Source organism: Coturnix japonica, chromosome 14, assembly GCF_001577835.2.
Source record: "Coturnix japonica isolate 7356 chromosome 14, Coturnix japonica 2.1, whole genome shotgun sequence".
In the NCBI taxonomy this organism is placed as follows: domain Eukaryota; kingdom Metazoa; phylum Chordata; class Aves; order Galliformes; family Phasianidae; genus Coturnix; species Coturnix japonica.
The window spans coordinates 6,897,218-6,921,779 of NC_029529.1; the positions used below are offsets into that span (position 1 = coordinate 6,897,218).

The following is a 24,562-nucleotide window of genomic DNA, read 5'->3' on the forward strand; positions in this document are numbered from 1 at the left end:
CCCCGCCCGCCGCATGGCGGCGCCGTGAGGTGTCGGGCCGCCCGGAGCGGAGCGGGCCTGGCCGGGCGGGCGGTGGGGATGCGCGCGGCGCCGCCCGGTCATGTCGCGGGTGAGCGGCCCCGGGCCGGCGGGCAGCGCCAAGGAGAAGCGCTCCTTCAGCAAGCGGCTCTTCCGCGGGAGGGCGGCGGGCGGCGGCGCGGCCCCGTCCCCGGCTCCATCCGCCGCCTCCTCCTCCTCCTCCCCGTCCGCGGCTCCGGGGCGGTCGCTCGGCGGCTTCATGAGCCGCGTGCTGAAGACCCTGTCCACGCTGTCGCATTACAGCAGCGAGCCCGAGCCCCGCGGTCCGCAGGCCCCGCGCCTGCCCCCGCCTCGAGCCGCCGGCGGCCTGAGCAGCTGCCTCCCGCCGGGCCGCCCCGAGCCCCCGGCACCGGAGCGCGGATCCGAGGCGGTGCCCGGCGTGGCGGGGCTGCGCAACCACGGCAACACCTGCTTCATGAACGCCATCCTGCAGTGCCTCAGTAACACCGAGCTGTTCGCAGAGTTCCTGGCTCTCGAGCAGTTCCGCGGCCCCGCGGAGCCCGGCCCGCCGCCCCCGGCGCCCGGAGAGGTGACGGAGCAGCTGGCGCAGCTGGTGCGGGCGCTGTGGACGCTGGAATACACCCCGCAACACAGCCGGGACTTCAAGGTGAGCCGGGATGGCAGCGGGGACCTGCGGCCCGGCCCTGCGGGTCCGCTCGGTGGGCCTCGGGCCTGGGCACGGCTCGGGGTTTGGGCCTGGCCGGGCCGCTGCCGTGTGCGATGGGAGCTGTACGGCCGGAGCTGCACGGCCGGCAATAGGGTTCTATGGTGGAGGCCCGGTGGCTTCGCGCTGCTTCCCACGTGCCAGGGCCGTGTTTAGGCTGACACTAATAAACAGGTTCTCCCCCACGCTGCTCCGTGTCCCGCAGCCAGCTGGACGCTCACAACATTGGATGTGGAAGGTTTGTTGCTGCTCTGGGTGCACAACGAGGAGTGTTCGTGGCTGCCCACCCCCTCAGGAGGAGCAGAAGCCCCGGTCTCCGTGCAGCACACAGCCTGTTGCTTTCCACTGCACACTGAAGCCACCAGCAGCTTTGTGCCTGATGCTGGAGGTGCCCGTTTTGCTGTTTCATGCCTGTCATGCTGTGGTGCCCGGCTGCAGCTCGCTGCTGTATAGGACTGCTGGCATGGGAGGGGGGCCTGACCCCCTCTGTCCCCCCATGGTGCTGCTGGGGCACTGAGGGCTCTGTCCCTGGCTGTGTCTAGCACGCTGTCCCAGGTGAGCCTTGTAGCAGGTGCACTCTGTGCAGCTGTGGGTCACAGACACCTTGGGATGCTGTAGGAAAAATGAGGCCCAACATCTGGTGGAGAGCATGAGGTGCTGCCACCTCCCTTGTGGCTCTGCTAGAACTGCTCCCCAACTTGTGAGGGCTCCCTGACAGCAGCAGTGGTGAATTTCTCATATAATGATGGGAGACTTGAGGAGGCAAAGCTGCCCTGAGGTGAAGAAGCCCTATGTGCGGGCTTGGAGTAGAGGTGCTTGGATAGGAGTGGCAGAACAAGAAGGGAAACAGAGCCATGCATTCAGCTCAGGCTGCGTTCCAAGTTCTTCTAATCATGGAATTTACTTTGCCTGCTGGCCATCATCGCTGACAGTAAATGACTGCGTGCCTGGTCCGTGCTGGGGGAACTGGAGCCATCAGGCACCGCCACTGGGCCTCAAAGCTGGTACTGGGAGTGTAGTGCAGTGGGCCCCAGGGCTGTGCCCAGGGTGAGCTCAGAGCAGCCTCAGCTTTGAGGTGAGCGTGTGGCTGCTTCCTCACTGGGGTCAGTTTCAGTAGTAAATGAATGCCTATGAAGACAGTTAAGTAGCACGAACCTGCTATTACATTCACTGTTCTTAATTAAAACTTTCTTCATCAGGTTAGCATGGTTTATATAAAGGTGTAAACAAGAGGCTCACACGTAAGGAAGGTGAAGGCTGATGCTTTCACTGCTGTTTTCCCCCTGAGAACATCCTTCAAAGCCTGTTTCTTTTCTGTTTGAAACAGTGAGAAGTGTTTTTAGGAGTCGTTCTGCACTTTCACTCCTATAGCAGTGCTTACTGACACTCATGTTTATTTGCTGCTGGCAAAGCTCTTTAGGCAGTGCTAAGCAGTAGGAGCGGGGGATTTTTATTGTGGTGCTGGGTATAATGGGGTAAAGACAGTTTCTGATCTCTGAGTGCTTATCTGCAGGTGCTAAGCGCCTTTTAGGATACAGGATAAGTATTATCTCTTGGCTTGTTCTGACATCTGTAGGCTTTGTTCTTGGGGTAGGGAAGATGGTGCTTTGATGGAAGGCTTCTCTGGGCCATTCAGGATGGAGGCCTTTGGGGTTGATGGGAAAGGGGCTGTGGGGCTGTTTCCTCTATGGGTTTCCCAGGAGGGGATGTTCTGCACTGTGGTGGAGGAGGCAGGTGCAGTTTGGGGTGACCTCCCCTCTGGCCTTGTGCTCTTTTACAGTTGTTTGAGCAACCTCTTTCTCCTGGTGTGCAGTGGTTTTTATTTTCCTGCCTAAACAGAACCGCTGCTTTCATAACTGGGACCAATATTGCAGCCTGCGCTTCCTTTTTCCCTTTGTGATGATGTGACAATAGCAGCAAACACTCATTGTGTCAGCAGTAGCCGTGCTTGGGGCTCGTTGTTTGCAGGGCTCTGTCCCGCTCTCCCCCAGAGCTTTGTCCATCAGCTGCAGGGACAGAGTGCCCTTTGTGCCAGGAGTGGAGGGGCTGCGGGGGGAGAGCTTCTATTGAAACTTACTGGGCTTGAAAATTGTATACCCTGTATCCAGATCCTCTGCCTTTGTCTTTCCTGGAGTTGTGATCTCCTGTGGATGGTGTAGTTATTTGCTGTTCTGAGGCTTTCCTCATCACTAGGCTGGCTGCACACTGGAGCTCTCTGACGTTCTCCAGGGCCCTGCTGTACTCGTGCTGTCCCGGTTTCTTTTCCTGCCCTACAAGATGAAACTGCCTGTAGCGTGTACAGCAAATACAGCCCAGCCATAGGAACGGGATGGAGTTGGATTATCAGAATTAGAACTGGACCCAAAGCAAATCCCTGTTAGTGGAGCAGGGATTATTGTGCCAAGTAAATATTGTCATTTCTATTTTTTTTTTCCTTTATAAACCCGTGCTACCAGTAACAATAATAGCAGTGTGTAACTTAGTGTCACAGTGCTGGTGTTTTGGAAAGCTCTCAGTGTAAATATTGCACCTGGGATGAGTGGCCCATTGGTTGTGTTACGTATCTGTGGGATCTGAATGTCTGCAACCTGTGGAGCTATGTTGTGTCCTATGGACACAACCAGTCCTTGGCCCCCTGCTCTGAGAGAGGAGGGCAGTGGTGCTTGGCCCCCCCAGCTGTGACCTGGCCCCATGATATCTGTGTTCCTGGAGCAGGCAGAACTGGGTGCCATGGGGTTTCAAGGTGCTTGCCCCAGTTGGCATTGCCCATCCATCCTTCCAGCTGCAGTCCCCGTGTTCCTTCTGTGTCTGTGGTGCCACTGCCCTGTGCCTGGGCAGCTCTCCTGGCTGCTCTACCCCCTGCAGCAGGTCTGTGTTGGCATTGGGTCCATGCCCCCATAGTTGGTTCACGACACCCCCAACCATGGTGGCCTTGGCACTGTCCTCAGGGCTGTGGATGGCTGCCAGGTTGGAGCTGTTGTTTCCCAGGTTTTGCTTTCCCTGGAGAGGAAATCTCTCTTGGAGAGGGGAAGTTGCCATGTTTGTGTGTGCGACCTCTTCGTGAGGTGTCTGTTTAGAAGCTACCCAAACACAAAGCTGTCTGGGATTTAAAAACAACACAATCTCTGCCTGAGCCCAACTTCACAATGTTCGATGACAGACAAATAATAGGCTCTTTTCCTGCTCACGTGTGTCATTGTTTCATTGTGTCATGAGCCAGTTCCATCCATTCATGTCTACAGACCTTTCAGCAGCTGCTTCCTATCAGAGGCACACTGGAAAACAGCAGGCTGACATTTTCCCTTCAGTTGTCTTTGCCACCTGGAAGAAGCACAGCAGCAAAGGAGTGTCTGGTGGTTCAGCTATGGTTGGCTTTATTTATGGCATCTATTTAGAGCAATAGATGATTAAACTTTCATTGGACTGATAAAAACGGTAATGCATCTTTGCTGTAAATCAGCTTTATGGACAGACAGGGACTTGGTTGTGGGGTCCTTGCATTAGGGGGCTGGATATCTGCGATCAACACAAGTTGTAATTTCCCCTTTCTCTCTTCCAGTAGTGCTGCTTCCATTCAGGGTGTCTGAGTGCTGGGAGGATCTCATCCTGCTGGCTGAGGGTGGTGGGGCCCCAGAGCCCATTCCCACACTGCTGCTCACAGCTGGAGCAGCTGCATTGCCCTGTGAGATGGAGCCTGGTGGGATGTGCCACCTCTGCTTGCAGCCCAGATTAGGGGCAGGGGATTAAAGGCTAGGAGTCTGGTGGATGTGCTATTCTTAATGTGTTTTTATGCATGTTTAAACCATTTGCTTCTTAACTCCTTATTTGCAGCCAGTCTCAATTGCTGCTGCTTTATTGTATGGTTCAAACAAGAACAAATCTGTTTGTAGCAGTGGCAGCAGGAAGCAGGAGGAACACTGGGAGCACGCTGCTGGTGCTGGAGTGGTTTGGGAGCGCAGACTGCAACCTGCAGGCAGCCCTTGGTGCACACAGGATCCAGCACCCAGGTCTTTGCCAGAACTGTGCCAGTGGTGCTGGGAGGGGACAGTGAGAAATCAGTCCTTGCTGGGAGTCCAGAGTTCCTTGGCACTCAGGGTGCTCTCACCTTCAACCCTGTCTGAAGTGGAATGGCCAGCTCTGTGCACAGTGGCTGTTCTCAGGACACTGCTCGCTGCTTTAGCAACATGTTGGTGTGTTTGAGCTGGGAGGGTCCTGGCCCTTGTGCCTGCAGGGGCAGGAAATCCCCTGTCAGAAGAGCATGCACATGTGTAATGAGAGCAGATTATTTCTGTTTTCCCTTGTTTTGCTGCCTTGAGGCAGGTGGACGGATTATAGAGGATAGAGAATATGTGTCTGTCGGTCCTTCCCTGTCTTTCTCATCACCCTTCCCTTCTGGTGACCCCATTTTTAGAGGGATAAAGCAAGCAGCCCATCCCCTTCTCAAATCTGTTGTGAAGTCTGATTAGAGAAATGAAGGAGGTTTGTGGTGGGCATGCAGTGTGTCTGGTGCTGCCAGGGTGCAGGGCTGCTGTGCCTTTGTGCTGCATGTGGCTGGTGCCAGCATTGTGTCACTTCAGTGCTCCCTGCGTCCCTGAAGAAGCAGGAAAAGCTGTTTTTTGTTTTTCCCTGCAGCAGAGGTTACTTTCTCCTCAGTTTGTAACTTTCCAGGTTCAGCCCATCATGTCCTGTTACTTTGGAGAGCATTCAGTCAGGGTGCTTGGTGGTAGTGCATGGTTCCTGTCCCCTGGGGCTGTACCATGCCACCTGCACACAGAGCTGTCTGTCCCAGTGCTGTAGGGAAGGTGAAAGTGAGATCAGGGAGCTGCAGCACACGAGGCACCTCCTGATGCTGATTGCTCATGTTGGGAAGGATGCCTCTGAGCCTCCTGGCTTCTGTGTGGGGAGGAAGAGGCTCGTGTGTCCTGGCTGGGGCTCAGCACAATTGTCAGCATTGTGGAAGGTGTCTTGGAGCTGCAGGGCAGGGGCTGGCCTGTGGAAGTGCAGATTTCTGTTGCTGGTGAATTTTCAAGCCCTTCCCATTTGTGTCCGGAAGAAAAACAGATTTGAGCAAATCCCTTGGGCGTGCTGCTCTTCTCCTGAGATGGCTTTTCTGGAAATCCAAGTGTAAATTACATCCTCAGACTCCTGAAAGCTTATCCGGAGTAGTGCCAGTTGTCTTACTGCATGCAGTCTCTGTTCCTCTGCAGAACATTGTGTCCAAGAATGCCATGCAGTACCGTGGGAATGCCCAGCACGACGCGCAGGAGTTCCTGCTTTGGCTCCTAGACAGAGTCCACGAGGATCTGAACAACGCGGTGAATTACAGCGGCATGCCTCCGCTCAAGGTAAGGAATTCTGCTGACAACCTACGTGGGAGATCAGCTGTCGCTTGGCATGCAATCTTTCTCTTCAAATCAAATCTGCCTGTTGGTGCCTGAACTCCGTTGGTTCGAATGAGACAAAAGCTTGTGTTCAAATGCTGTTTGTTTCTGGCCCTGTGAATATAGCTAGCTGTTTCAGTAATCCCTGGCACAGGATCCCTGACGCAACCCTTAGAGAATGCTGACACTCAGAGTAAATGCTGCCAGCCTTGCATCTGGTGCAAGACCCCTGCCTGTCCTGCGGTCACAGGGGCCCTGACCACCTGTGTGGGCAAAGAGCACTGCTTAAAAATCTTGGACGCTTTCCTGATGTTTCTGGTCAGGGAGGGCACAGATTTGGCTAGGAGTGCTGGAGTCAGCTGATGCACACCTACACGCTTGGCTATGCTTCTGGGGTTTCTTCTTTTCTTTTAGCCACCGCTGGAGGATGATGTGCTGCTTGAGGGACCAGCCTTTCCCATCAGTAGTACTTTCGTGCAGGAACTCTTTCAAGCCCAGTACAGGTAGGACATTTGTACATTCTGAGGCGTTATTGCACGCACTGGTGACCCCAGTTTAATTGTGCCATGACGCTGGCTCACAATACAGTTGGGACTGTTAACAGATGTTCCTGAATTTTTGCTGAATAAAAATTGCACTAGGATCTTTCACCAGAAGGGAGAGAGAAAGAGTTTGATTACTTCAAATATGGTATATTCTACAGTATGTACCCCTTCGCCACCTGCCATGACGCAGCCTGAAAACAAGGCAGTGCTTAACAGAGCAAAGGCCTGGGGTGCTCAGTGCTGTGGAGCTCACCCTGCCCGCTCAGAGGCAAGAACCTGCAGCAAGGTGCAGAGGTGCCTGGAGACCGCTGGGGAGTTGCAGATGGATCCCAGGCACCTTGCAGAGTTCTTGTTATCTGGCACTTGGGTATCCTGAGCTGAATCTTTCAGAGTCCCTTCAGGTTATTTCCCATGAGTTTCTCATACTTCTGGGAAGTGAGCTTTCTAATTTCAGAACTAGTGCAGAACTAATTCCAGTGTTCCTCAATGTCCTGTATCTGTGTCGCTATAGGAACTTGAATTACTGGGCATTCTCCCCAGTTCTTGCCTTATGTCTAGTGTAAAACACTGCCAGTGTTAGGTGCAGGTTGATTTGGAAAGAGAGGCGTGTTGGGAGTTATCCCCTTCTGAGTAAGAGATCTTTGCTCCTGCAGTGCTGAATGTCACAGTCTCCTTCCCATCACTTCACCTCTCTTCAAAGAGAAAATCCTTTCAGGTCTTTCATGTTGGAGCTGCTGTGGGTGAATTATTAATCTTGGAGTGATGCTTACTCAAAGCCCAGTTCGGTGTCTTGAGTGAAGTCTTTTCCTCGCATGCCCTGTAATGAACTTTGAGGCTAATTACTTTGAAATTATCTAGAAATTCAGTATCCTTCTCTTACAGCAATTATGTCTGTTCTGTTTCTGTGCTGAGCCACTTTGTATAGAGGAAGAAAAGTGTGACACATGAGGATGGTTATTTATGATGTATGATTTATCCATTCCCAATGAAAGGATGTATAACTGTCCTGTTATTGGTGTCTGTACCAGGTCCTCTCTGACGTGCCCTCATTGCCAGAAGCAGAGCAACACCTTTGACCCTTTTCTTTGCATCTCTCTGCCGATTCCATTGCCTCACACGCGGTATGTAACAGTGTCTTGAAGTGTATGTTGTCTGTTTCCCACATTGCAATGAGACTCTGGTCAGGCTAATTCCCCTTTGGGTGCTGTAAAGCCTGTGCCTGAGGTCCTCTGACCTGTCTGTGCTTTCTGCAGGCCACTATACGTCACTGTGGTGTACCAGGGGAAGTGCTCCCACTGCATGCGCATTGGGGTGGCAGTACCCATCGCTGGGACGGTGGCCAGGCTGCGGGAGGCTGTGTCCTCAGAAACCAAGATACCCACCGAGCAGGTAAGGACTGGTCTTGCCTGAGCTCTCCTGCCAAAAGAGGCCAATACTGTGGCATTCATCCCGTGTGCAAGCAGTGTTGGATGTGTAGAATTGCAATTTGCAATCCATAGCAGTGTGGTGATATCCTGGATCCTGCTTTTTCCTGTCGGCTGACTTCTCAAAATCTAGGTGTTAGGATCACCTCCTGCACAGACTTTGTGCTGTGCTGCCCAATAACCCTGTGGTTTTTATTTATCGGGGAACTGTCAGGCGCCTATGGGTACAGGAGGAGTTCCAAGAAGGCTGTCAGATCCCACTAAACCCCCCGCATGCTGCCATTGCTTTGGCTTCTACTCTGCGACAGCCCTCTTCCCTACTCCTCGCTCTGGGCCAGCACATGAGACTTTGAAGAATGCACTCTGCAGCAGGCAGCCTGTGCTGAGAGAGGGATGGGGCAGCTCAGCAGGACTGGGTGATGGTGGCTTCATGGGTTTTTGCTTCTGCTGGCTCTAGATTGTGCTGACGGAGATGTACTATGATGGGTTTCATCGTTCCTTCTGTGACACTGATGACCTGGACACAATTCATGAAAGTGACTGCATTTTTGCCTTTGAGACCCCGGAAATCTTTAGGCCTGAGGGTATCCTTAGTCAGAGAGGTAAGTGGAAAGCACTGGTTTGTGCCTACCCCAGGTGATTAGATGAGAGAGGTTTGATTTTTGGAAGAGAACTCACTCAATAATTTATGTCCTACAAATAGTCACTTCTCTGGTGTATTGATTTAGGCTCTGGCTTTGTCCAGTCTCATTCCAGTAGGTGTAGTGGTGGTGCCAGCTGGGAGGTTATCAAGAAGCGATGTACGTGACTTTCTTCCTCTTCCTGGGCTTGTTCTGCAGGCCTGGCTGGCTTAATTTGATATCTGCTTAGTTTTCGTTTAAAGGTCTTCTAAGGACCAGATCAAGCCACCAAAATCATGTTATTTAAAATCAGATTGTCAATGATGAATGAACAGGCTCAGGAATGAGCAAGCACTTTTCTCTATTAAAGCTCAAGAAATGCGGTTTTTCTATCTCTCTCTCAGAGAAAGGGAGTAATTGCATCCTGGGTGGACAGAGGGTAATCAAAGGTAAATTTTCCTATTGAATGTAACAAGTAGAGTTTCTGTCACTTCAGCTTTTCATGCGGGCAGACAAGCTATGAGTATTTGCACAAATTACTGTGAAAAATCAGTTAGGTGAGCACTTGCATCTAATTTTTCTCTGTAAAGTAGTAGTCACCATGAAAAGTAATTGCTCTTTGAAGCCTTTGTGTTAGTCGAATAAAGATGGTGAGTTTCTATTCCATAGTGACCTGCTCCCTGATGCCCAAGGAAGGTTTCCCAGAGGGATGCACATTGTAAATGATATAATGAAGTAATTTATTTCTACTACTTCTTCAGGAATACATGTGAACAATAACCTGAATAACTTAAAATACAGCACTGAACAGTCACGAACAGTATTGTACTCTCAAGGAACAGTGGTGTCTGGAAAACTGGAACAGTCCTCTACTAGACAAGGAGCAAGTGACAAGATTGTCTTGCTGGTGTGTAACAGAGCGTGCACTGGACAGCAGAGCAGAAGGTGAGTGCCAGCTTCCCCGTCAGGCTGACTGTTGTGGCTGTTTCCTGAATGACCTGTGTTTTCCTCACTGAGTAGTTGAAAACACAAGTGCATTCAGGGGTGGGGGAAAGAGAAGTGACCTTGGCAAGGCTGTGCTGAATGCCTTGTTTCTGAGGAGTTTCTGTAGGAGCAGAGTGACACTGTTCTAGTTTGGGGACTGGGTTACTGAAAAGAACAATCTTGTAATTTCTTCCTCAAACGCTCCTCCATTGTCTAGGTTTGGCTTGCCCTTTGTGTTGCATTTGGAAAAAACAATTGCTTGGGATATTCTGCAGAAGGAGATCTTGGAGAAGATGCAGTATTTCCTGCGGCCTGCAGCCTGCTTGCAGGTGAGGCATATGGCTCAGTTTCTATGGCGTGTCCTGTGCTGTGTGATGACCTGACCAGGAAACCTGTTTACTGCAAGCAATGCACGTGCTGTGCTGATGCTTTCCCATATTTGTTTGTGCAATAATGTCCAAGTCACCTGTGCTAGTTGCTGAGTATTCCAAGTAAGAGTAGATTGGTCAGGTGAAGAAATTACATGCCTTGCATCCTTCCCTACCCCCAAGAGGCACTTGAAAAATGAGTGCTGCTGTCAGCACTAGAAATCCCCTGACTGGTGGTGCTTGCCGTAAGGAAAGTGTGGAATTTGCTTAGTGGTTGTGTGTTTGTGCTGAGAGCTCTCTGAGCAGTGATGTGAGGGGGCAGTTGTCTGGTCACTGCAGTGGTGGTCTGGGTATGGAACATCAGCTGCTGTCTGTACCCTTCTTCTAGCTGCCTCGCATAATTGGAGCTTGGATACTCTTATGGAAAACCTGCTTTGAGTTAAACTCAGTGTCTGTCCAAGTTGGGAGCAAGGTAACTTGTGTTGGAGTTGTTTACATGGCTTCTGCTGTCTTGCTGCAGGTCTGCCCATTCAGCTTGCGAGTGGTCAGTGTTGTGGGCATAACGTATTTGCTACCTCAGGAGGAGCGGCCTCTCTGCCATCCAACAGTGGAAAGGTAGGTGGTGCTGCTCCTCCAGGGTGGGGAGAGGTTTGTCAGCTGGGAGCTGGAGTGCAGCCGCATGGAAGGGGGCAGTCCCGGTGTGGATGTGTGTGGGTGAACCAGGAGCAGAGGAGTGGCTGGGCATCCTCAAGGAGTTGTCAGGATTGCTCAGTGGTGTGCCTTGCCATCTGGACTCTGTCTTTGCAAATGGAGAAGAGAATGTAAGCATCCCCCACAGGCTTTTTTTTTTTTCCTTGACTGATCTTCAGAAGATTGTTTCTTTTTTTTAGGTGCATGTTCCATAAATAAACACACATTCATTTCCAGAACTAAGTACTTAAGTAAATACAGTTCTCTCTTTGCCAAGCTTTTTGCTGTGTGAATTCCTTTTAAACTTGATCTGGATGGCAATGGGGAAGGCAAAGGGAAAGAAGTTATATACATATGGAAGATAATGTAGGTGTCAGATTCCAAGGTGCTCTAACTTGTCTTTTCTTCTCCAGGGCGTTGAAGTCTTGTGGACAGGGGGGAACTGCTCATGTGAAATTGGTTGTAGAATGGGACAAAGAAACGAAAGATTTGTAAGTATGAAATAGAAAGCTGTGAAGTGTGTTGACCTCTGGCTTGTGGCACTGTATAAACTGGGATCTCCCAGCACGCACCAGACCTCAGAACCTGCACCCATGCCCTGGCTGCTGTTGGTGGGGGGCAGGCAAGGGTTGTATGTGCTGGGCTTGCTCTGGCTTATGGAGCCCTTTGCTCTGTAGCTGGGGGGGTGTCTGAATTATAGAGCCTGTGTCTCACTTGTGGCTCCTTCCTTCAGGAATTATATTCACTTGAGAGATTCTGTGGGCAGTGAGCAGCTTTTTCTACCAAAGCTGTTTGTTCCTGTGTTCAGTTATGTTCCTCTGGTGGGATCTGTTTCCAGGCAGTTCTTGCTCATATGTAAAAAGGCAAATCCAGGAAAAGGGTGCTAATTCTACTTGTATTTCCACAAAAGCTCAGTGGCAGAAGGGGAAAGCAGGTGGCTCTGCTGGTAAAAATGTGTTGTATCTCCGCAGCTTGTTTGTGAACACAGAGGATGAGTATATTCCAGACTCTGAAAGCGTCCGCCAGCAGAGAGAGCTTCATCACCAACCTCAGACCTGCACTTTATCTCAATGTTTCCAACTGTACACCAAAGAGGAGCAGGTAGGACTAGACTGTATGGCAGCCATGTCACTGTATGTCTGGTTGGTCTGTGTGCTGCCTGAATGGCATACTCAGCAGTGTAGCTGTTTTCTGCAAGTACTGATTTGTTGAGGCAGGAGAATAAATTTGTTAACACAGCACTAGTTAGCAGTCCTGCTAGCAGTTTTTCTGCAGTGAGGAGAAAGCTGAGGGCAGTACTGTTCCTTCTCCACCCTTGATTTTATCACTGCAGAATAGAAGAACAAGCTCCTGTTTCCTCCTGTGAAACAGCAGTGTCTTTTTCTGGCATACAGATAAAGGATTAAAACATTGTGGCATCTTTGTGGGAACGTGCAGCTCTGTGTTGGAACAGTTATGCTCTCCCAGTGCTGAGCGAGGCAGCAGCAGGCTCAAGGCAGCCTGTGCTGAGCAGGGTCCTGCTGCACAGCCACCCAGGGACTGGCTGCTCTCCTCCTCCAGCTCAGCTCTTGATGCGAGGAGGTGAAGTGGGCAGAAGCAATAGTGTACCACAGGGCAGGTTCGAGATGGGTCTGATCTGGAACTTGCTTGGAACATGCATGTGTGTCTTTGACAGAGGTCTGTAATCTGCTGTAAAAAGGGATGGTCCCTGAGGGAGACTGTGGACCCTGGAGTGAGCCTTAATTATTTTGGAGCCCCTTTGGTTGCTTCTTTTAGGAGTGAAAGAAACACTGTCTGACAGCTTTATAGCTCTCTGCCTTCTGAATTTCCTGAGCATGGGGCTCTGGACGGAGGTGTTTGTCATGCTTGTGTCTTTGAAATGATACATTCTCCTTAGTGGACAATGCAAGTTTCTGTAGCTTGTAAGCCTGGGCTATTGGCACATAAGGAGTAAAAGGATTCTCAGAGGGCAGCATGGTATCAGAGATGCAATTTGAAGTATGCCAGTATTCCTTTTGTTCAGTTGCCTTTTCTGCTGCTGGTTTTCTTGTGAGGATAACTCTACTCAGAGCTTCGTTTGTTTTTTGTTCATTTCTAAGGGACTGTGGACTTTGAAAAGTGGAAGTAATTAACATGCACAGCAGCTATAGGTGAATTCTGCCTTGTTATTTTGAAAGGCATCACCGGGAACCCTGAAGCTTGATGAATGGCTGGAGGTAGTTGGGATTTGTGGATCAGTGCCAGTGTTGAGCCTTGGCCAGTGAAGAAGCAGTGGCTGCTGCCTTGGAATTTGGAAACTAATACCAGCTCATGCCTCTTTCTTGTAGCTTGCCCCAGATGATGCATGGCGATGCCCACACTGCAAGCAGTTACAGCAGGGTAGCATTACACTGAGCCTCTGGACCTTACCTGATGTTCTCATCATACACCTCAAAAGGTTTAGGCAGGTAAGGATGTCTGCAGTGATGCTGGAGGACTGCTTGTTTAGCCACAGAGTGACCTGACAAGAGCACCTCTTCAGCAGCTCTGCTTGTTCCTGTGCATTTCTCTCCTGGCTTTTGTTTTCCCCAAGGATGCTGGCCTTGCTGTCACTGCAGTTCATGCTGTCCTCTCTTTGCACAGGAAGGAGACCGAAGGATGAAACTTCAAAACATGGTTAAATTTCCCTTGAGCGGTTTGGACATGACCCCTCACGTTGTTAAGCGCAGTCAGAGCAGCTGGAGTCTGCCATCCCACTGGTCACCCTGGAGGCGACCTTATGGTCTCGGGAGGGATCCTGAGGACTATATCTATGACCTGTACGCAGTCTGCAATCATCACGGCACCATGCAAGGGGGACACTATACAGGCAAGTTTCCTACAATATTATGCCCTTTCAGAAAGAAAACAGTTATCTTTTCTATTCTGTCTGTGGCTTCTTTCTCTTCTTTGACAAAATGACCTAACACAGCTCATAAGGGCTTGCTATTTAATACTGGAAGGGTAACTTTTATGACTCCGGGAAATGGAACAATGGCTTTAGACCCTGTAGATCCTACTGTACATTCTTTTCTGCAAAATTTTCCCTTGGGAGTAATGTCACCATGTTTCAAAAATGTTCTTTCTGACTTCTATAGTTGCAAGCAACTATTATATATAAAGTATTTGCACATAGCCTGTGTGCACAGCCCACATATGTATCCCTCTTTGCATTTTTCGATAGCTCTGTGATGGTTATAGGATCTGAATGGCTTCAGCACAGAAAATGTACGTGTTTGGTTTTGACTTCAGATGGATGCCTCTGGGCCACATTGTCTTGGGTGGGCTCAGGCAGGAGGAGATTCACTGATGGAAGCAGCCTGCCACAAATAACAGAACAAGAAATGACTGAAGCCACCCCAAGTGGCGTTCTGTTCTGAGCAGCAATACTGAGAAAAGGCCATCCTGAAATGTGAGCTGCTTGTTGCATTCTGGTCATCTCAGGCTTCCTTCTTGCTAGTCAGGCTGGAAGAGGATGTGTTACATGAATAAATCCATTCCTTTCATTCTCCTCTGAGTCCATCAGAGCACATAATTAAAGCACAACCTTATCATACAGCAAACGAGAGAGTAGTAGGAGTGAGGAAAGTAATGGTAATGTTTCTCTCAGCATATTGCAAAAACTCGGTTGATGGCCAGTGGTACTGCTTTGATGACAGTGATGTTCAGCAGCTCTCTGAAAATGAAGTCTGCAAGCAGACAGCGTATATTCTTTTCTACCAGAGACGCACAGCAATCCCATCGTGGTCTGCTAACAGCTCTGTGGCAGGTAAGCCCTGTTGGCTCTGTCAGGAAATGGTTATCATTTGTTCTGCATAGAACTGAATAATTTCTCTGCTCAGCTCTCTGACTCAGAGTTCACAGTGAGCTGGTATGAGTCCTCTGCTACGCATGGGAGACATGGGCAGCTTTCCACGTGTTCTGACCCCCCACCCTCTCTTGGCTAATTATGACAAGTGAGCTGTGGACATGCGGGAGCCCCTTCTGCTGCCATGTGCTCAGAGCTGCCTGCATAGAAACCACTATGCTATAGCAATGGGCCTGGTTCATTTGCACTAGCAGTGCAGCTGGCAGCTGAATGTATTGGTTTGGAACCTGGGGTGAGCAGGGGGAGGTAAAGGTTTGGTGACTTGCCTTTGGGAAGAAAAGGATTTGCACAGTTTTCCTGTGGCAGCTCAAGGACTGTCCTCTGCCTGTATGCTGCGATGTTAATCCTTTTAATTCACAACATGCTGGGACAAGTATAATTATCTCTTTTGTTTGTGACCATAACTATGTGTGAATAGAGATTTATCACTGTGGCTACGTGAGACAGTCCCAGAGCCTATTGAAGCTGGTGCAGTACATACCTGACGCTGATCTTCCTAGGGGTTCACGTGTTTTGCAGCTTCATGCTCCTGGCCTGATGTCTCTGCCCTGTTCCTTGCAGGCTCCACGAGCTCCTCACTCTGTGAGCACTGGGTTAGCCGTCTTCCTGGCAGCAAGCAGCCCAGCATTGCTTCTGCAGCCTCATCACGGCGTACGTCTCTGGCTTCGCTCTCAGAATCAGTGGAGCTGACTGGAGAAAGGAGTGAGGATGACGGTGTGTATCAATGCTGAGGTGCACAGGGAGGGTGACCTGGGTCAAGAAAAGAAAAACTCTCAGGCTGCCAGTCTTTCAATTCCAAGTTGCCTATAGGGGACAGTTCCATTAGCAGCTGGGGGGAGGTGAGCACATGTTGAATCCTTTAGCTTTTGTGCAAGACAATTGTGCCTGAAGCAGGCATGAAGAGACAGGTGTGTGGTGTAGGTGTCTCTGTCTGACTCTTTTAGGGAATGGTTTTAAAGAGGGGAGATTTAGGAAAGAATTTCTTTCCAACATCTAATCTCAGAGGTAGCAGCCCAGAGCTGTTGGTGCCCCACCCCTGGAGGTGCCCAACACCATGGATGGAGATCTGGGCAGCCTGAGTTGGTGGAGGGTAACCAGCCAGTGGCTGGCTGAGGGGACTTTAATGTTTCTTCCAACTCAACCATTCTGTGAAGCTGCATTTGTGGATGGGTGACATAAACTGACTGCAGGCTTGGCTTTAGTACTGATGGCATTGCTTGCTTGCTCTGCAGGAGGTTTTTCAACTCGGCCCTTTGTAAGAAGTGTCCAGCGACAGAGCTTGTCATCCAGATCTTCTGTCACCAGCCCACTGGCTGTGAGTGAGAACGGTGTCAGACCCTCGTGGTCACTCTCTGCAAAACTGCAGATGCGCTCCAACTCTCCGTCGCGCTTCTCTGGAGATTCCCCTGTACACACTTCTGCTTCCACCCTGGAGAAGATCGGGGAGGCTGCTGATGATAAAGTCTCCACCTCTTGCTTTGGCAGCTTGAGGAATCTCTCTAGCAGCTACCTGGAGCCCTGTGATGGTGGCCGGAGAGAGCACAAGGCGGCTCGCAGGGCCCCCTTAGCTGTCATGGAAGGGGCATTCAGGGAAGAGCCTGTTGTAAGGACGTCGAGCTCAGATCTTTCAGATGGGCTTGGTAAGAGTTCTGAACAGCCAGACAGGAACCACCCTGCTTTGGACCCTTTTGATAACAACAATCAAATCGCCTTTGTTGATCAGAGTGATTCTGTGGATAGCTCTCCAGTCAAGGAGGTGAAAGCCCCCAGTGGGACAGGACTGGCTCCAGAGAAAGCAGAGGGAACCCCAAAGAAGGCTCACAGCTCCAAGGGAGCTTCTGAGGGAGACAGAAGTTTGAGGAAAGGAAGGACAGTCTTATCTACCCAAGAGTCTAAAGTGTCTCGCTCTTCTCCTCCTCCCCTCAAGAGTTCCCAGAAGGTTTCCCGGTCGAGGAGTAAGACCGATGCCTCTAGGGCCGCTGGGCGACATGGGTCTCCTGCACCCACCCAGGCTAGGAAAGACCATAGCACCAAGTCTGCTGAGGCGGCTGTCCCATTGACTCAACAGAAACAAAAGTCAGGTTCCTCTCCATCCTCCACAGCTGCCAAGAAGGCCACATCAGGCTCATTGACTAAGGGCTCTTCTGCTGGGAAGAGCCGGACTTCAGAGCGAAGCCTCAGCAGGGAGGGCTCTAAAGTAAGCCTGGGGTCGGATAAAACGAGTGTTACCAGCAGTTCAAGAACAAGTTCCCCACGGATCAGCCACTCCAGGAGTGACAGCAGAGCAGTAGACAGCAAGCACATGCGGAGCTCCTCCATGGCAAACCTGCGGTCTCCAAATGTTGGTATGCGTTCTGGTTTGAAGAGAGACAGCAAATCAGAAGAGAAAGGATTGTCTTTCTTCAAATCAGCCTTAAGGCAGAAGGAGACCCGTAGGTCAGCTGACCTGGGAAAGACGACGATGCTCTCGAAAAAGGCAGCGGGTGGCAGCTCCAAATCAGCCAGCAAAAACGTGCTGGAGGACAAATCTGAGAAGGGTGGTGTCCCACCAGCCTCTCAAACCAATGCCAACGTTACTGCAAAAGAAAAACTTGTCCCAAAAGATGCCGCACCCAACAAACATTCTCTGCTATCCAGCCGCAAGTCCAAGTCTTCCCTGCTAGATCCCGGAGCTCGGTCTCCTCCTTCCAGTGGCAAGCAAGCTGCAGACAAGCCACTGAAAAGGTTACCTTCCAGCATGCAGGTGTCTGTACGGCCTTCTATGGAACCTCAGTGAAATGCTGCAATCCAGGTGTCTTTTCTGCTGAGAAGCTAATTTATTCTGAGCTCTTTTTTGTTTTGTTTTGTTTTGTTCATGTGCCTAATGTATGTTTTGAGGAGAAGTTAACTGCAAGTTGTTAAAGCGCCTTTTGATTCTGCCATCAAACCAAATAGCCACAGGCAGCCAGCACTGATGCAAGTAGGCTGGAGTCATCGTCAAACGTGAACGCAGCTGTCCCATAGCACTTGTACAGGAGTCTCTCTGTAGAAAATGCAGCAACTTTTTTCAGGCTCTAAGTCTGAAACCCAGTTGTACTGACACTGGCGTGCTTTGTAGGACTGTGAACTGATATTCCTTAGGTCATGTTCTGAGCAGGTTGTTTCCACGTTGGATTGCAGCCTTGTTCTGTGCTGGGAGGATGAGAAGGAAACCGGACAGGAGAGACTGCCGCTGCTTACGCTCTCTCTCAGCCCTTTCTCCCTACTCCCTTCCATTTTCAAGCTTTCTAAAGGGCAATATCTCAAACACTAATGTTGTTTCTCAGGTATATACTCAGCCAGTATAGGAGGGACTAGCATTAGTGGATGGACAGAAAGGTACCTGTGTGTCTGCCTATATATGTCTTTGTAATAGATACGATTCTTGCATTCCAACAGCAGAAAGATTTCTTTCATAAAATGTAATCTGCTTTCTTTTTTTCTGTTATTGCTGTGTCTGTGGAGAGTTTTACTTTCTCCATACCTAAGACAACCTCTGGCCTGTCCTCTTTAATTGTTTTCTATCTTCCAAAATCCTATACTAAATGATGGAAGCCACTGAGCAGCAGCTGGTCACCGGCTTGTACCTGTGAGAGTACAGGGTGGAGGTTGTTACAGTGCCATGGGAGACAGCTGTCTTAGTGTCTGAATGGCAGTGGTGCCGTACAGAACACCACTGTACCTCCTGAGAAGAAGCTTCTGTGCTTAGATGCTTAATTGTAGCGTGAACGTGGCATCCGCTGTTTATAGGAGTAATACTTAAATAAGCAAAGCGTTGTCTCACCTTCTTTGCCTGCTCTGAGCGTGCCCTGAACAAGCTGTCCCGTGTGGGCTGCAGGTGCCTGAGTGCTGAGGAGGAGCAGCCGTGCTGCAGAGCTCTGCTGCGCTCCTCCCTGCCTGGCACTGGGGTGAAGCACTGCTGGGCCTTGTGGTCACGGTGGGCTCTGTCAGGGGTAAAGCACTGCATTTGTGATGTCCTTGTTTACATGCCCTTCTGAAAGGGGAGAGTCCTCACACTCTAGGAGGTGGATTCTTCAAGTCCTTTTATATATGTGTGGTATAACCTTTTTTTCTTTTCTTTTTTTTTTTTTGGGTAATTGAATGAGTTTTTATTAATGCTCTGCATATCCTTTATGTACAGCAGCAGCCTGTTGTTTGCTTGTCTGCCTCATAGGGCAAAGCTTCTCCAGGCTGAGCTGTGGGCAGCCCTGCTGGCACATCTCTGTTGGCACTGCGGTGAGTGGCCCTCAAAACCAGCACTTCTTTCAGCTGGCCTCTTCCACCTGCACTCTGAGCTGCTGTTGGGTCCCTGCAAGGAGCCTCACCTCGGGCTATTGGGAACATGGCTGCTCCCTGATCCCCTGCCATGAGCCCACCTGCAGCACAGCCTCTGCTCCATCCCAGCTGTGCTCTGCAGGGCCTACCTTTGTGCAGCACAGAAGCAATGCCAGTGGCCTGCGTGTTTATACAACGTGTTGGACTCTGTGCCCTGGACTGTTTTTAAGCCTAAACACAGCTGTCTTGATCTATTTCTTCTCCCTTGCATTGTTTCCTTCTCATTTAGTACAGCAACAAGAAGCAATGATTGCATTACTTGCTTCTTCTGTGTATAACTGGGATTATTCTTGGATTACTTTTTGTTGTATCCAGCAGATCAGATAGGACTTGCTTCACATTGTGGTACTTAAATTACTCCCTGTAATGTCAATATTGAAGTATTTAAGATTTTATCTGTATTAAGATCTCGCACCGTGTTGGCTCTTCTCTTGTAACAACTCCTCTAGCAAGAATGTAATTCCAGAAGCTACTGCTAACTTGGTTTGATATCTTTTAATAAGACAGAGCCTAGTTTTCTGTGCACTTCATCATGGGACGTTTGTGAGAGGTTATGTTTATCAAGTGACGTTTTTCATGTCATCCATCTTTCACTGGGGAAGTTGAAACTGGGAGCTGGTTGTGTGGTTTTTGAGGTATCTTCTGCTGATGCCTGTGCTGAAGGAAACTTGAAGCCATGTCCAAGCTGGTGTTCTGCTGAGTGCCGGTTAGTATGTCTGTATTTGGGGCACGAGAGCGGTCATGAGAGCTGCCAGTTGGACAAAGAGAGGTCGTGGTGCCAAGCGTTCCTGTAGCTGAGGTTAGAAACAGTCCAATCTCTGCACTGCTGTGAGAAGTCATCCAGCTCTTCTCTCTGTGCTTACCGTATTTCCTGATGGCAGTCGCTGCCAGCTCCAGCACTGGTTGCTCTCTGCACGCTGCCTGTTTGGATCTCTGCCTGTCCCTTTGGAAACAAGCTGTAGTGCACAGAGTCATTGTGCTATGAACAAGTATAGGGTGGGCTGAGTAGCTGATGCTGACAGTGCCCTCTCCTTCCCATTGATCTGTTGTCTTAGAGCACGTTTTTCTGGCTCAGGAGGGCTTGACTTTGGCTGTCCTCAAGCAAAGTGCTTTGATGTAGCAGGGTGTGCTGTAGTTCTTGTTGAATATAAGGCACACATCAGGGACAACGTGCAAAGCTTGGCTGTACAGGACCTGGAAGATACAGGACCTGGAAGATTCAGTCCCTGCTTTCTTGGCTGTGTCGATTCAGTAACAACAGCAGTTTGGGAAGTAGCTGCCTGCTGCCACTGCATCCTCTGCTCCTCAGTGTCACAGATCCCCAACAGCGTGGGAGCTTCCTCACATAGGAGAGGGCTGAGGGATGTGAGCCCAGGAAGCAGCAGTGTTCCCAATGGGTGTAGAACCACGCCTGATTGCTGTTAAAACCATGGTTGCACCAGTGGTGGAGGGTAAACCTCTGCCCAGTGCCAGAGCTCTGCTGGAGTCACCTACAGAAGTTATTTTTTACCCTTTTTGGGCTTTGTCTTTTGGATCGTGTTTAGTAGTGTACAAAATTATAAGCACATTTTTGACGATGATGTGTATTGAAGGGGCACCTTTTATTTGTATTAATCGCATTTGATAGACAATTTGGTGCCTGCAGTTCTCGGTAAACTGTAAATGTCTCACTTTGGGTGTATAAATTGTTAACCCTTTGGAACTTATCAAAAATGGCTAAGTTAAAAAACAAGCAAACAAAAATGCTTAGGATAGAAAATTAGCAGCTTAATGACAACACACTTATTCCACTGCAAGTGCCCTCATCCTTCCTAGCTGCAGAGTTGTTTGCTTTCCAAAGCTGAAACTTGAGCATGGTCAACCATTTTTTCTCAGTAACAAAGGCAGTTTTGCATGGCAGTTCTCTTGCTGTACTCAAATGCATGCACTTATTATCTATGCAAGCATCTAATATGAACCACAGTCTGTGCTTTCAGTACCCAGAGCTGCTCGGTGGGCACCAGAGCATGCTTTGACTCTGTGCTTCTGTTCCTTGGTGCAGCGCCATGTTGGCACATAGGAGCATGTACCTGGTTTCCTGCTTTATTTGCACATCTTTGATTCTTTCCTTTGCAGAATTCGGGATAACTGACAAGGCTGGAGTGCAGCGTAATATCAAAGGAATTTGAGATGTTGAAATGAGAACAAACTGGTTTTCTGTATTGTATTGTTTTCCTTTATTCCTTTTCTTTTCCTTTTTTTTTTTTTTTTTTTCTTTGTGTGATTTTTTTGGGGGGTTTTCTTTTGTTTGTTTGTTTTAAAACAGGGCAATCCTGGTCAGCGTACTATATGTAGCCTGCTGCTTTGTGTACCTTTGCTGACACACTCTGGGTGGTGAGAAGGGGCTGTGGGGCAGAGCCGTGCCCCCCCCCATGGGCCGTGCCCAGGGCTCAGCCATTGTAGAGAGGGGTGGGAAGTGACATTCCAATTGGTTTTGCTGTCATCTTTCTTTCTATCTTTGTCATTGCCTCCTGATCAGAAACAATTTGGCGGCATCCAACGTTACCTGTGGAGGGAACTGAAATTTAGTTTTAATCTGTGGTGAGATGAAAGCACTACTACGTGGTTTCCTTAACAAAAGCACCATGAAGCATCTACTATTAGGAGCTTTACTTTGTCAAATAAAGGTACGTGAAGACTTGCACAGTATCTATCTTAGGCCTAAAGGTTTAGGAAGTCTTCTGTTTATTTCAAGGCGATAGCACTCAGTTTATCTGCAGATAGTGGTTTCTTTATTTTAAAGACACAGATTAAAACTAAGTGTAAACACCAATCCTGTTTCACTCTAGGCCCTGCAGCACAGCGTGCTGCCAGAAGGTTAGCGTTAGTGTTGTATGGCATTAGTGCAGTGCAATAAGCAAATATTCTTTTAGGTGCTACATTGCCTTGGGTAGGGTGACACAAGGGAATACAGGCTACAAGCGGCTACATTATTTTCTTGTGGCCTTCCAAGTATTAATTTGTACAGATTTGCTCACCAACTGTGCCTCACCATTGGTTAAAATTGAATTTTAAGTCCTGTTACAAATGTAGTTTCTCCTCTGGGACGCAGCGTCAGATTTTACACTGGAATATCTTATGGTTCTGAACTGCATGTCACATCACTGTACGCCGATCCTGGGACGTGGGGTTTGCCCACACCTTTGATATTCTCTTCTGTATTTTAATGTTTTTGAACTGTACAGCAATCTGGAGAGCAGGCTGTCTTTACTTGGGATTGAACATTGTACCATAAATTTTAAATTATTTGAGGACAAGTGCATGAGACTGTGTCAATGCCTTTTATTATTTATTTGTATGTTTTATTATTCGAGGTGTATGCACTTTTAATATGCAGAATTTCTATTTTTGTGTTGAAAAATCATTTTCTTTCAGAAAGAAGAGTGGGAATATGAGGAATTGGAATTCAGTGGAAAAAAAAAAAGGGGGGGGGGAAATGTAATAAAATACAATAAATTTATTACTAGGCCTCCTGCATGAGCGAGTGTTTTTCAGTCCACTCTGGCTGTCCCTCAGCATTGTCCTTTGGGGTTGGGGCAGCCCTGCACCCTGTGTCCTTGGGACATGCCTTGCTCCTAAACCGTGCTGCTTTCAGCCTGTAGTTGCACAACACTGCATGGGGTACAGCAGCCCCAGCTCTGCACAGTGCTGGCATCATCCTGAGGGCTGCTGAGCACCGTGGGGATGGAGCCCAGCATGGATTCTAGTGCACAGAGGCCGTATGTTACACCAGCTGTTTGCTAGTGTAAAGGATCTGGGCTTATATTAGTTATTAGGGAGCATAATTACTTGTATGGAAATGGGGCTGACAGATGTCATACCAAATCGTGGGGTCATCACTTATTTATAGGTGATTACATTAAACAGATATTAATATTGCCGAGGGCTTTGCAGGATTAGAGTTAATATATTTTTGTTTATTATATTTGCTGATATTTCTCCAATCCCGAAGGCTTTTTGTGGCCACTTATTAAACAGGGAGACTGCATTTCCCTTCATCTTGCTGGGAGGTTGGTGGGGGCAACTGGAAAATATGTGAGAACTCAGAGCTTCAAGTGAATCAATTTTATTGCTCCTTGTTTATGAGGAGTTGAGAAATGAGGTGGGCAGGTGAGGGTTCTGTGCCTGTTATGGGTGGTTTTGACCCTGGGCTGGGCTTGAGCTGTGCTGGGGAGGGTGAGCATTGCATAGGATCCTGGTGCTGGGTACAGCCCTGTGCCTGAGGGCTGGTGGCCCCATGGCCTGGCCCCAAAGTCTGCAGGGCCTGAGCAAGCTGGGGTGCAACCCCATAGCATGCAAGCTGCATTGCACCCTGTGTTCTGCACTGCTGCCTCTAAGCTGAGTGACACCAAGAATTGGAGGCTGTTGATAAATTATAAGGTATTAGGCACTGTCATCACTACCTCTGGACTCTTAAATTTTGTTCTAATTAGAGCATTGCTTTTCCTTCCTCAGCACTTTCTCCCCTCTGCTGCATATCGATCTGCTCGCTGTGGGGATCTGACCAACTGTTGACAATTTATGATAACATAAACCTGGTCCCTCTTACAGCAAAAACAGCTTTTAATAAACCTGCTGACACTGCCTCGCTGTCGGTCTGACCCGGTTAGTGACTGGACTTGGCAGTGAGGGATCGGTACCATGGATGTTCTGTGCATGGGGACTGCTCAGCTGTCATCATATTTTGTAACCACACCTTTAACTGATGGAAATTGGTGTGTCTGAGAGTGAGCTGCCGAAACTGGAGCTGGACTTGGACACCTTTTCTACATTAGTTTTGTCCAGTGCAAAAAGAACAGCATGCCTGGTGTAACGACAGGAGTTCCTTAACAAAGGAATGCAATAGGAGAGGCTGTACATTAGTTACCATTGAGTCTGAGCCGAGCTGTGATGAATTGATCCACCCTCATGGTATCGAGTGCTTTGCAAACTATTCATCAGCCCCACGACAAATACCTCTGCCAGCCCTCGCTGACGTCCTATTTTAAACACCTCTTCCAGGGCACCAGCACGGAGCGGTGCCTGCCTGGGAAGCAGGGCCTTATCATTATTTAATGCGCTGCAGTCCTTGGGCTTATAGAATATTTATAACGATGCCGGTATTTACCAAACAAGTGCTGTTTGCAGGATCCCCTGAGTGTGTGTGTGGGATCCCAATGGGCAGTGCAGCCCATAGCCAGGAGCTGCCTGCCCTGCTCTGCCCTCCCGCCTGGCTGGAAGTGCCTGCTGTGCCATCCACCTCTATCAGCTTGTTCTTTGGGGTGTCACAAACGCTGCAACATCTGCTCTCTCCGCCGTTTGCTTCCGTCTAATTCTTTTTTTATTGAAATGAGTTTAAATTGTCTGAGAATATATTAGATTACTCTCTCCCCGAGGTTAGCGCGCTTGTATGATGTGGGTAAGTGCGCGGTTAGCAGCGCTCGCTCCCTTTTTTAATCTACCAGAAGCTGCTCCCTGGAGAACTGGCGCGCTTCCTAACGACCTTAATGAGTTTCCATAGCTGAGGTCAGATTATCTCGAAGGGCGGTAA

The 24,562-nt window shown here is 49.3% G+C and overlaps 1 protein-coding gene across 1 annotated transcript; it reads left to right on the plus strand.

The window, feature by feature from the left end:
• The first annotated feature begins 11 nt into the window (after positions 1-11).
• On the plus strand, positions 12-22,501 carry USP31 (ubiquitin specific peptidase 31). Its single transcript, XM_015876953.2, has 16 exons — positions 12-685; positions 5,950-6,087; positions 6,538-6,626; positions 7,697-7,789; positions 7,922-8,057; positions 8,550-8,694; positions 9,474-9,657; positions 9,914-10,025; positions 10,585-10,679; positions 11,168-11,245; positions 11,726-11,855; positions 13,082-13,201; positions 13,377-13,602; positions 14,383-14,541; positions 15,202-15,354; positions 15,873-22,501. The coding sequence occupies exons 1-16, from the start codon at positions 101-103 to the stop codon at positions 17,414-17,416; spliced, it is 3,987 nt and encodes a 1,328-aa protein (XP_015732439.1). The 5' UTR covers positions 12-100; the 3' UTR covers positions 17,417-22,501.
• The last annotated feature ends 2,061 nt before the right edge of the window (positions 22,502-24,562 follow it).